The sequence below is a fragment of the Papaver somniferum genome, unplaced genomic scaffold (assembly GCF_003573695.1).
Source record: "Papaver somniferum cultivar HN1 unplaced genomic scaffold, ASM357369v1 unplaced-scaffold_107, whole genome shotgun sequence".
In the NCBI taxonomy this organism is placed as follows: domain Eukaryota; kingdom Viridiplantae; phylum Streptophyta; class Magnoliopsida; order Ranunculales; family Papaveraceae; genus Papaver; species Papaver somniferum.
In genome coordinates, this window is record NW_020619603.1 from 4,641,780 (window position 1) to 4,655,301 (window position 13,522).

Sequence of the window (13,522 nt, forward strand, 5' to 3'; positions counted from 1 at the left end):
AAGTCAAAGCTTAGCCACACCAATATATTCTCAGCCAAGCCAGGTCGTACACTGTATCTCAGCTCAGCAGCCGAGCTGTCCAATGTTCTTTTTGAATAGAAAACACATCTTAATATCTTTCTCTTTTCAAAGCTGTCAGCTTTTGAGAGACATGATTCAGTGTAACATGGACCTACAAACCTTAATCTACGTATGATTCTCTGTCATGAATCATAGCCATAGATTTTTATCAACCCATTCCATCTGGCTTCTTGCTAGCTAAATTCAACCATACTCTCACTTTTAGCTGGGTAGCCGGTGTCATTACTAGTGAACTAAAATTCGAAACTCGCCAACGTCAAATTCTGTACGATAAAAAGGACACAGATATGATGAAATCAACATAGACCATGAAAAATTAGTGACACCGGTACCATTTCATACATAATAAAAATGTTAACACTGATCTTGGTTGCTGAATGATTGAAATAATACCAGTCCCGTTAATGCTAGTATCAGCCTTTAGCAGTTATGCATATCCCAGTGAATTGTCCATCGGCTATTCATCTTGATTAGTGATTTCTCAAAAAGAAAAAGAATCTCAATAAGTTTAGTAGCTCCAAAAACCGATTATATATAACAACAATTATAAATTCTACCAGATTGCCCAATCATTTTGGGTTCATAAATACAAGCAATAACAGAACCAGCATAGTTTCAGATATTTATTAAGCAAATTGTATTAAGTCGACGAACCAAGATCATTCCGGCTTGAGAATCATACGGCTTCACTCATCCGGAATTATTTGACATTGTACATTTGTACTGCATTTATCATTTTGTTTTTTCCCATCTAACCTTCAAACAGTCGTTATTTTCTTAATTTTTTTTTGAATTTTAAAAATAAAATGAATAAAAAATAATTTTTTTTTAAAGATATTAGACCAAAAAACATTAGTTGCCTTACAAGACCAAAACAATTCTGGCCTTGGAGAAGATATATTCCAATTCTCACCAACTCCTCTTAACCCCACCACCACAAAGAAAAAAAAACAGAGCAGAAAAACAGAGAAATTTCTCATTCTCATCTCATTTCATTTCAATCCAACGAAGAAACTTTCATTTCTCTCTTTCTCTCCGGCTTTTCTAAGACCCCTTTAACTTACTTTCTTTTTTCCGGTCATAAATGTCATCGTCTCCGGCATCTCCATCCTCACCGGAAAACTCCATCTCAGAAGCAGAGAAACTAATCCACAGATACGATGGTGATGAACAGATGATTTTCTGTCACGGTGATCACCGTCAAGAAGCTGATAACTACTTACAAGCTGTGGATGAGATTCAACGGAGTTTAGAGTCATGTACTGTTGGTTCATCTCCCTCCGGTGACCGGAATAAGTTGAAGGCTTCAATCGAGATAGCCATGGCTAGATTAGAAGATGAGTTCAAGAACTTATTGAATACCCATACTAAGTTCATCGAAACCGATTGGTTAATCGATTTGAACTCATCGATAAATTCGAGAAACAGTATCAGTTCCAGAAGAGGAGTTGGTGAAGAATTTACAGACGATCCTCAAGACTATTCAGAGGAATTCGAGTTGCAGAACAGTTTGAGTTTCGATTCAGGTAACGGAGAGCCTGAGGTTGGAGAATCCGGTAGTCATTCAAGGACAGGAAGTAGAAGTAGTACTAGTTATCGATCGACTAGTAGTATCCGTGAAATTGATTTGATTCCTGCTGAAGCGATTAACGATCTTCGGAGCATCGCGGAGAGGATGATTAGTGCTGGATATTTCAGAGAATGTTTGCAAGTGTATACAGGAATAAGGAAATTAGCTATTGAATCGAATTTCCATCACCTGAAGGTTGAGAATTTGAGTATTGGCGAAGTGCAGAGATTGAAATGGGAAGTTGTTGAAGACAAGATTAAGAGATGGATTCGAGCGGCCAACATCTGTGTCCGGATTCTGTTTGCGAGTGAGAAGAAATTGTGTGAGCAGATTTTTGAAGGGTTTGAAGGAGAGGATTGTGATGCAGGTGAGGCTTGTTTTTATGAGACTGTCAAAGGGTTTGCTGTTCAGGTACTGAATTTTGCAGATGCTGTGAGTATTGGTGACAGGACGCCTCATAAGCTGTTTAAGATTCTTGATTTGCATGATTCATTGTCGAAGCTGATACCGGATATTGAAGAGGTGTTTGATTCGGAGCTATCCGAGGGTATTGCGGTTCATGCTAGTGAGATTCTTGCAAGATTGGCTGATGCTGCAAGAGGGATGTTGATTGAATTTGAGAATTTGGTGATTCGGGAGCCTTCGCAGATTCCAGTACCTGGTGGCACAATTCATCCCCTGACTAGGTATGTCATGAATTATATCAGTTTGATTTCTGATTACAAAGAAACACTAGTTGAATTGATTGTGTCGAAGCCGGTTATAGTGTTAGTTCCGTCTGACCCAATAGCATCTGAAATGGAGTTACAGGATAGTGATAATAAGTCACCATTAGCACTTCATTTGGTTTGGATTATATTGAATTTGCATCATAATTTAGATGTGAAATCTCAATATTACAAAGACCCGTCGCTGCCGCCTTTGTTTCTCATGAACAATATACGTTACATTGTGACTAAAGTTAAGAAAGGGTCTGCGGAACTTCAAGAAATGATTGGTGATAGTTACTTAAAGAAGCTGTCAGGGAAAGTTAGGCAATCGGCTTTGGCTTACCAAAGATCGACTTTGGGAAGGCTTCTAGATTGTTTGCGAGACGAAGGGTTACATGTAACTGGAAGCTTCTCATCCGGTGTTTCCAAGACGTTGTTAAGAGAAAGGTTCAAGAGTTTCAATGCCCTCTTCGGTGATGTTCACCGAAGCCAAGTCACATGGTCTGTACCAGATTTGCAGCTTCGTGAGGAACTTCGAATAGCATTGTCTGAGACATTGATTCCAGCTTATCGATCTTTTTTGGGTCGGTTTAGAGGACAGATTGAGAATGGGAGACACCCAGAGTTGTACATCAAGTATTCAGTAGAAGATATTGAGAATGCTGTCCTGGATTTCTTCGAATCACACCAAAATTCCTTACAGTCTAAGAGAAGTAGATGAAATTTGACTTCCGGAGTTGCAAATTCCGAGTTAGAATTGTATATGAAATTCTTTACATTTTTTCCCTAAATGGATTATTTAGGTAGTTTGCGCTCAGGTTTGAGCTGTTTTTTCATTCTTGAATTTCCAAGCGAACGGCTTTATTGTATTCGAACCCGGAGATGATTATCTGCAGGTTGAGAGCAATCTAGTGTAACTGGGAAGTTGAAGGATGGTTTTGTGGCTCTACAAATTCTGAAGATTTTACATCCCACACCCACAATTCTGTAAGCAATTTTCTTAAATTCTTCGTGTATGTTTGATATTATCATAGGATTTGTTTGATTTGTTCATATGGTTTTCTTGCAATCAGCACTGCTATTTCTTGCAATTCATTTTCACTGGAAAACTTAGAAGTTCACATTTAGTGGCATAACTGAATCGCAATGCCAGTTTGTTATATGGAATTGGAAGGTGATACAAACAACATCATTGTGTCCATTAGCGCCGATTTGTTAGATTTAGTTGGAAGGTGATACGAACAACATCATTGTGTCCGTTAGTGTCAGGTCATGTTAAGTAGCATAACTGAATGCCAGTTTGTTAGATTTAGAAAGAACCCGTAACATCTCAGCCGGTTGTTTAGCTTGAGCAGGCTGGATCTTATAAGGAGGTATTTTGCAAGCATACTTGATTCCTTCTTTGGCTGAATTTGGACTATGCTTTGCAGAGTTTGAGTACTTCCTGTTCGGATATGCATCCTATGCTAGCTCTAGATGAGTTTATGTTCTGCATTTAGCAATAGCTTCTGTTTTGTTCAGTCGTTACAAGCAGGATCTAGAACAGAGGCTTCAAAGTAGGCTCACTGTCTGATCAACCTGTATCCCATCCAGACTGACTCTTGAGAGTGAGTTCGGGACCAATCTTAGCCTGAGATCGAATCGCTAGGTATCCTCTCAGGTAGATGCATGCATTTCAAATTTCGAGTGAACATCGGTTGGTGTTGGATCTAAGATTGAGCCATGCATCCAGCTAATTCTTACTTAAATAAGATTATGTCGATTGTCCAAGATTACGCAGCAGACATGAGTAGGGTAGAAAACTGTGCTGGGGTAGGGTTTTTAGGGACTCTGCATATGTTGTTGTTGGGACATTGGAGTAAGCAATGCTGCACCATTTTTACAGGTCCCACCTGCACTCGGAAAAATCAAACCTGGTTGCTTCATGCGCACTTAGAAAAATGCGAATCTCCGACCGGACACGATGGAAACCCTCGTTTTCTGTCTTCTTTCTTTTGAAGAATCCAAAATGTGCAACTACAATTGTCTCTAATCCATCATTTTGAACCTTGCTTTCACACCAAAATTGCAGAGGAACATATTATTACATACACAAGGAATGAAATCATAAACACGAATTCTAAAATGAAACTGATATATGTCTGTCCAAATCGGTCTCTATTTTGTATTGGAATTTTGTTCAAATATCATTTTCATTTTTTTTTTCTATTTTGCTACTTAAATATGACAAACCAATTCATAAATTGTTGTCATTGACCTTTATTGGCATTTGGAGGAACAGATGAACCTCAATTTTGGGACCTAATTCATAAAAAGAAAAATTAGTTGATCCACTTAAACCACCGAGTCATTACAGTAATCACCATCTGAGCTGTTTTAATCATGACAGTGACATTGAAAACCACCTAAAGGTTTCTTTAGAGAATTTTCTCTCTGTTCTCCAAAAAAATGTTACAGTACACGCGATCGACGCGGTGCGGCGTGTTGGCGTGTTATAGACCCTTTATTTTCCTAGTGATTTATATCTACTCGGATGGATTTTTCCACGTACAGACGTGCATTAGAATGCGAGTGCACCCGATCATCACTCAAAAAATTGTGTACAATGCTATTTGTGATTGCTAATTAGTCTGCTTTATCTAAATCAAAGCTCATTTTTGAATATTTAATCACTCTACTTATCTTGGCTATTACGCAGTCGAAAGGGACCTACTTCCCTCTAATCACTGATTAAATCAATTTATGTAGTCACTAACAACTGAGTTTACTTGGATTTAAATAAATTATAACAACAAGTCTTTTTCGGGTTCGGCTAGAGGCAGCCAGCTAAGCTTCGTGTCGAGTTCGGCTGTGACTAGAGGCCGGCAGCTAAACTTCGTATCCAGTTCGGCTCCGACTTTATTTGAGCTCAGCTTGCAAGAAAAATCAAGCCAAATTTGAGCTTTATTGTGTCAAACCGATCCAAAGCATATTTTGCCTCCAGAAACTGTAATTGTGACCCAAAATTTACTCCATGATCCAAAATGGGCATGGCAATCCAAAATATGTATCATAATAAAAAATCTGCACTGTGATCTAAAATATGCCTTGTGACCTGAATTGGCTAAGTGGCTCAGAAACCTGCTTTTTGACTCAAAATCCGCTGCATAACCTGAGTAAGCCCCGTGACCTTGGTTTGTCTTTTTTTTCTTTGTCCCGACTCAAGTCACTCAACTGACTTTTCTGGATCTGACTCATTAATCTAACTCAAAAATTATACGATAGTAGAGTTACAGAACTTTTTGATTCCAATCAGATATGTGCTCAACGAATTAAGTACAAAATGATACTCGACCCAAATAGCTCCGAATCAGACCCCGAGTCAGACCTCAAAAAAAAACAAACGATCTAACAGATACTGAGTCAGATTCGCCATAACCCAAACTTAATGGAGTGCCTAGCATTGATACTTTTCACACATGGATAATATAAATGTACGTATGCACCTTTTAGCCTCTTAGAAGCATATAGAGATATGCTGTTAAAGGGTAGTCTGAGTGTCTAAGCAACCGAAAGGGAGTAATTCTAAGATTCATCCTGAAGCTACATTCTCTATTTTCTTAAGTTCTTTAAACCTTCAGCTAGTATCACAATTCCTTCATTTCACATTTTCTTGTAAGGGTCTTAATATGGATTTCTATGACGAAAATCGGGCAATTATCTGTGATAACGGGTCTGGTTTAGTTAAGGTGAGTTTTTTTTCTTCTGCAACACCATTTCTGCAATTATAATTTGTAGTTATACTCATGCATGTGAACTATGCAGGCTGGTTTTGCTGGAGATGATGCACCAACTGTAGTTATACCTAGCATACTAGGACGCCCGAAAAACATACACGCAATGATTGGCGTTGGACAGAAGGACACGTACATTGGAGATGAAGCGCAAGCAAGGCGGGGTATTCTTCAGTTAAGTTACCCTGTTGAGCATGGGATTGTGAGAGACTGGTCGGCCATGGAGAAACTATGGGAGCACACGTTCGATAAAGAACTCAGGGTTCTTGTTGACCAACACCCTGTACTCCTTACAGAAGCACCATTGAATCCCAAAACTAATCGAGAGAAAATGATGGAGATCATGTTTGAAGCGTTTGAAGTTCCGGCCACCTATATTGCAATACAGGCCGTGCTTTCCCTGTACGCCAGTGGCCGAACCACAGGTAATCTCCTGCTTCAGAGTTGTGTTTTACTTTATATATGCACTGCAACAGGTTGCCCCGTCTGACGATGCGTACGTACATGTGCAAAGGTATTGTGATGGACTCTGGAGAAGGTGTGTCACATGTTGTCCCAATTTATGAAGGATATGCCCTTCCACATGCTATCGAACGACTCGACTTAGCAGGGAAGCACCTAACAGACAGCCTTACTAAGATCCTAACAGAAGATGGTCATATGTTCACCACAGCAGCAGAGAAGGAGATTGTTCGCGACATAAAGCAGCGACTAACCTATGTTGCACTCGACTACGACAACGAACTGGAAGAATCAAAGCAAAACTCAGAACTAGAACAGATGTACGAGTTACCAGACGGGCAGATCATAACAGTAGGAGCAGGAAGATTTCGGTGTCCCGAAGTCATGTTTGATCCTAGCAAGATAGGGATGGAATCTGGTGGAATTCATGAAATTGTTTACAAATCGATTAATAAATGCGATATGGATATCAGAAGAGATATGTATGCAAATGTGGTACTCAGTGGAGGAAACACTTTGATACCTGGGTTGGCTGAACGATTGGCGAAAGAACTATGTACCTTATCACCATCTGCAGTTAGAGTGAGAGTGGTTGCTCCTCCTGATAGAAAGTACAGCGTATGGATCGGAGGCTCTATCTTGGCTTCACTTAGCTCTTTTGAACAGATGTGGATTACCAAAGACGAGTATCTGGAGTCTGGTTCTTCTATTGTTCATATGAAGTGTTTCTGACAACCTGTGTAACATAAACTGAACAAAATGTTGTAAAGTAACCAAAAAATTCAAATGTAACGATGAGAAGCCAAGATTTTAGAAGATTTCCATTGTAATCGAATATAATTACATACACTGCAAAAGCACTGAAAGATGGTTACAACTTTCTAATGTCAAAGTACTGAAGACATACAGTTTTTCTTTTGTTATCAATAAATGAATTCATCTTACAGAGAAAGCAGGTACAAAATAGGTAGCCATAATCCAAGACACTGAAGTGCAGCAGGTCAGATAACACCTGTATGGTGTGCTAGTACTGGACTAGTTATCCCTACTCTCTCTTATCCTCTTTTAGGATAAGAATTATCAGATAACATCTTTATTATGCGAGATGCATCTTTTTCCCTTCCAACAATTTGAGAATCACCTATGAAAGAAATTGTCATTCGGTCTAGTTGCTCAGTAAGATCATCGACGCCGGCATGTTCCAACTGATACATAACTTTGTGCTCAGCAATTACATCTAACTCTTTGTTAATGGTTTTGATTCTTTCTGCTATTTCCAAACCAAATTTAACTTTAGATTGGACTGTTACCTTCTCCATGTTTCCACGCAAGAAATTTCATCCAAAAGGTCGTCAACGTCGTATGCAACGTCTTGGAGCCTTCTCAACCAGAGCAGCACGACTTTGTCTTTCACCTGCTTCTTTTCAGCATCAGATGTTACAGCAGCGATCATCTCCAACTTACCCTTGAGCTTTTCCAGATCTTTATATATAGCCCCAGCCTTTACAATTTTTATGGCAATAACAGAAACCAAATGGAATATATGATCTTAATTTTGTGTTTGTTGATGATGAAAGATGTGAATCAAGTCTGTTTAAGTAGAAAGAAAAGATGAAGAAGGATCAATTTGTGATTGGCATCTTACTTTATGAACAAGACCAGGCAGGCAGTAAACCATGATTGTAGTGAAGCCATGATGGAAGGTAAGACTTCAGAGGAGGCAATAATAAAAGGAAAGGAAAAATCCCACTGGATCCTTGTCGTTAATCAATTACTTTGGATTTACATAAAAGAAAAAGAGAGATTGTACAGACAAAATGATAATACAATTACTTTGGATGCTTGGATTTTACATGAAAGAAAAGTTAAAGATGACAGATGGATATGACATCCTTGTGGTATTGGGGACTTCCCAAACAAAACTAATGGGGGGCTGTTAAATTTATACTCAGCTAGCCAGGTCTGATATGGGGTGTCTAAAGGGTCTCAAATGTCTAAATTATCCTCTCCCTGATACTTAAATGTCTAATTATCATTTTCTCAAAACCTAAATCTGATTAAGTTTTTCTTCAAAGGTTCCTTTTTTATTTTTTGGTGTAGCGATTAAAATTCTAGAAGAAATAACTATATCAAAATGGTTCGATTATAATCCAAAGACCATTCTTTTAATTTTTGGATTGCTTGGTAGTTTTGTTGATAATTTTTTACTTTCTTTCTTGAGTTACCCTTATTATATGTTTTCAAAAAGTATGCATTTCAAGACAGTACATGCTTTCAAAGAAACCTTGTTAACTCGGTTTTGGTTTGAATTCAGTAGATGCATGTGTCGTTTCCCAATAACCACCATTGACGCATGTTGAAGATATCAATTAGTGATGAACATGTGTCTCGAACAGATCCAATTACCCTATAAGTGGTAATGAATTGATTATCATTCAATCACATCAAATTTGTTTGACAATTGTACTAGCCAATTTATTCAAAAGGGTCGAATAATTGTCTAAAAGAATAGAAAGATACTCAAAATCAATGGTACATCATTATCTGTGAGTTTTGTCCAGGGGCGGCAACATGCCTTGCCTCCCCATTTCTCCACTAGCAGTGTATATTTTGAGCCCAAATTAGAAACATATAAGTCTTTGCCTACCCTAGAAAAGCCCAAGTCCATTACTACCCTACACAAAGTACTGCAAGTACCTTCATCTTCTAATACGCATGATCAGAAGGTACCTTCTTCCGGCCTGCGCATACTCCACAAGTTGCTCCCACTGCCGTAAATGAGTTTTTCGGTGTGGAATCTTCAAACAAACTCGTGTTTCATATATTATTTTACACTAGCTACTAGTGTTATCACATGAAAATTTTCATGTTGTAACATAATTATTTTGTAAAGTACGTGTTTTTTTATCTTATGGTGTGACTTTTGGGTTTGCCTACCCTTTCTTTTGAAATCCTGGCTCCGCCACTGGTTTTGTCATCCTTAGTCAACCTAATTTTTCCAACAACTCTTTGTTACTACCTTTAAATAGTGTTTTGAACTGTGATCTTGGTTTTCTAGAAGTCCATATAAACATATTTTATCGTAAATTTTAAAAAATAAAAGAAAAACCGATGATCTATTTTTTCCTGGCTTGATTGGGGTATACGCAGATTAATTGGGGTATACCTAATGAGATAAAAGCTAGGTCATTTTGAAGTAAAAGAAGCCATCCCTTAACCATATATTTTCTAAATGGCTAACATACCCTTATTTAATTAACACTAAAAAATATGATTAGCTTAATTAATTGAGTTTAGATTGATTAATTGAGTAGATTAAAACTTCTCAAATTATGAATTTGATTATGAAGTTTTTTTTTGATTGAACTTATTTGGGAAGATTTTTGATGAAAAATTTTTGTTTTGAGAAAATCTTTTGCAACGGAAATGAAAGCACACTACCCAAACACTTCTATAAAGGGGATTGCGAAGCTGTTGTATGAAATCATACTCAAAATTAGACCAGAAATCAACACTTTTAGTTCTGAAAGTATGAAAAGTCGGCAAGATCGACGAATGAATACCATGCCGACTATATTTGGTCGGCAAGGTAAATGAATGAAGATGATGCCGACTAACTTTGGCCGGCAGGGTATTCAAATGAAGACAATGCCGACTTTATTTTTTTGACACACAGGAGACGACTAATATAGTCGGCAAGGTCTACAAAAAAAAAAACCCCGCCGGCTGTTGAGAAAAATACTCCGCCGGCTGTTGAAAAATACCCTGCCGGCAAGGTCTTCAAAAAATACCCTGTCGGTTGTTGAAAAAATTTACAGTCGCTATGGCTATTATGAAAAGTCAGCAAGATATGCATGTTACGACCTTGCCGACTAAAGACGCATGAATCATAATTTTCGATTTCTAACCTAATATAACAATCATATAACAACCAAATCACACAACACAATGATGAGTTTGAGTTTAGACATCACTTAGAGTCTTCTTTTCGCCAGTAGAATCAACCATTCTTTTTTGGAAAATCAATGTTCAAAATTTTCGGTTGATGGAAGAAATGGAAGAAGATGAAGTGGAAGAACAGAGAAATTAGGGGAGATTAATAGTTTTTTAGTTTTTAATTTTGAGTTAATTAGTTCAAAGGTATTAAAGTAAAATCACCAATTTTAACCACCCCTTAGCAAGAGCACTAGGTCCATTTTAAATTTGGATATACCCCGATTAATTTGGGTATTATTCCAATCTAGCCGGGTATCTTTTTGGGATGAAAAATACCTAGTTTAGTCTGTTTATGCAAGAGAAAAAAAAAAGGATCACTTTGTAATTGGCATCTTACTTTATGAACAAGACCAGGCAGTAAATTAACATACCCAGATGCAATATCAAATGCAAAAAAAGTAAACATACGAAGACAATAATATTCACGAGATCAATAGTAAATCTACAGTAGCAATCATAATAATCGGCAAAATAGTGCAGCAACATCAGAGTACCCTAAAGTTGTTTTAAAGTAGGTCTCACCACCCCGGAGGGTGGGGTGTCACTACTGGTTACCCAAGTCAAGAATATAGACTGTAGGTCTAGGTAAAATTGGAGTGTCAAAATGTAGTATTAGCAGATCAAATAGTTGTAGCTGCGAAAACATATAAATTGCAAATATTTGATACTCCGAGATTAGACTTCATAAACTTTAACCTTTTTTATAAATTGGTCATCCAAGATTAGATTTATATCTTCGTAAAAGTAAAAAAAATTAACTATAGTAGAAACTCTTTTAATTAATACTCGATTATTTAATAAACTCTCTTAAATAATATTTTTGGCGGGTCCCGAGTCGGGGACAACGTGCCAAATTAATAATTCGCTATAATTATAAGATAATACATTTTTGATGACCTATGTAGACCACATATGAAATATAAATTAGTAATGCATATATATATATATATATTAGCCTACATTAGTGATTTACGCAGACTTTTTGAAAAATGATTTAATCAATATTGCATTGAATTTCATCTCTAATTTTTCTTATCATTGTTTTGGTGTTGTTTTCTCATAGCTCAGCAAGAAATTATTCAATGTTATTGTCGCTTTAGTAACCTCGTTTCGTGAAGGGGGCTCTATTTTAGATGAAAATCAGATGCAAGCTGAGGGGGTAAATCATTTGTTTTTTCTATTTGAAAAATATCACAAACTTATGTCATATGAAGTTAACCGTTACTGAATTCCCCGTACACTAAATCTCGGAGGACAAACTACCCAGCCGATATCGACAATTTTCCATAGATAGTTTTCTATCCTAACAGATGTTCGATTTATATTTACAATCTCTTTCACAGAAGACTGTATTTGAAGATAGTGGTAAGTTCAGATCGTTGAACCATTGTGCAGCTTCAAATAACGCTAATTCCTCAGCCTGCTCTGCGCTTGTAGGTTGTATCAGTATTAGTTTCTGCTTTCCCTTCCATAAACCCATCTGCAGAGTCAGCAAGTATCAAACCAATACCAGCTTTTTTAGTGTCAGTATTAAAAGCTGCATCAAAGTGTAATTTTACCCAACTGGATGGAGGTGCATGAGTCCAATACAGATTATTACGATGAGACCTAATAGATTTATTATGAGAATGTTGATGATATGAGATGAGGTCCATCTTATAAGAGGAACATAATGTGAATTTTTAGCTCTCAGATCAGGACTTTTATGTTGGAACACTATAAAACATTTGTGTTTCTAGAGATGCCAAGTTGATCACATAGGGATTTTGAAATGAAATATACTGACCGTACGCGTGATTATCCCGATTCTTTATCGGTTGATGAACTGAGTTGGATGAATCGACATAAAATATCGATTCAGGTAAAAGAACAAATCAAATTGCTCTCTCCATACTGCAATAAAGTAAAAGATGTCTAATAGACTCAATCTGCGGATGACACCAGGGGCATAGGAAGAAAAATATTAAATAAATACACTTTGGATCATCCCAGAATGAATTTTATCTAGCTAACCAAGACTTCTTACCCATGGTGCATAGTTCCGGGTCATATATAATTATGTTGTTGGTGAACAAAGGGATGATGATTATTATTTAACCAACAATACAAAAATTATATAAGCGCCTAAAGAGCCCTGTACTCGTTTTACACTCTAAAGCTTGTTATTCGAGAGAAAAGAAACTTACTCGTCAGATTAAAAGATGTAAAGAAACTTACTCATCAGATTAAACACGCTTAGGCATGACGTTCATGACCCACGATTTGGGAGAGTGAATCCATGCATCCCAGTCCTACATTCATATTAAATATGTTATGGTACCCCCTGAATCAGGGAGCTTAATGATGTTCTTATAGGGGTGGCTTTGAAAGATCTATATGATCACGCAGCCACCCTCCAATCTGTGTGAGCTACATCAGTTATACAGAGAAATAGGCAATCAAGCTCTCCAAAAATTCATCTCAGACATTCACCCTCAAACTTAAATTGCCCAAGTAGAAACTGGTATGAAAACACCCAAGTACGTACCTTCGCGCCACTTACACCCTTTACCTGACATATTTCATTGGGATGCAAGCTCTTGTTTTCCCTTAATATCTTATTAAGAACATCCTATAAGATAAGGTTAAGATGAGAACATGGAGCTGACATCTTTTTTGAAAATAGGATTTAATGGAAACTGTGAATCATAAACATTAAATCGCATCGACAATCAAAGCATATTATACAAAATATTTCAAAAATAAATAAATACATAATACATGATCAAATACATCTAAGGAAAAGGAGAAAAACAACTCATATGGATAAATCATATTAAAAATCAATAGATACCGGATGATTTACGTATCAAAGCAAAGGAGGAAACATAGGTCATCTGGATCAACCACTTACGAATAGTTATGGATGGTAAAATATAGCAAAGTAAAGG

General features: G+C 37.1%; 2 protein-coding genes and 1 long non-coding RNA gene across 4 annotated transcripts; 2 read left to right on the plus strand and 1 right to left on the minus strand.

Moving 5' to 3' along the window:
* The first annotated feature begins 963 nt into the window (after positions 1 to 963).
* On the plus strand, positions 964 to 3,452 carry LOC113328261 (exocyst complex component EXO70B1-like). The gene has a single exon (XM_026575378.1). The coding sequence runs from the start codon at positions 1,166 to 1,168 to the stop codon at positions 3,080 to 3,082; it is 1,917 nt and encodes a 638-aa protein (XP_026431163.1). The 5' UTR covers positions 964 to 1,165; the 3' UTR covers positions 3,083 to 3,452.
* Positions 3,453 to 5,803: 2,351 nt separating this feature from the next.
* LOC113328262 (actin-100-like) lies at positions 5,804 to 7,412 on the plus strand. Its single transcript, XM_026575379.1, has 3 exons — positions 5,804 to 6,089; positions 6,166 to 6,559; positions 6,649 to 7,412. Exons 1-3 carry the CDS (start codon positions 6,030 to 6,032, stop codon positions 7,326 to 7,328), a joined length of 1,134 nt encoding a protein of 377 aa, XP_026431164.1. The 5' UTR covers positions 5,804 to 6,029; the 3' UTR covers positions 7,329 to 7,412.
* LOC113328263 lies at positions 6,800 to 8,410 on the minus strand. Of its 2 annotated transcripts, none has more exons than XR_003349327.1 (3): positions 7,907 to 8,410; positions 7,120 to 7,332; positions 6,800 to 7,011 (listed from the first exon to the last, which is right to left on the minus strand). It is a non-coding gene; the product is annotated as an uncharacterized LOC113328263 (long non-coding RNA). The 2 variants fall into 2 exon arrangements; XR_003349328.1 differs by having other exon boundaries at positions 7,120 to 7,346.
* Between the last annotated feature and the right edge of the window lie 5,112 nt (positions 8,411 to 13,522).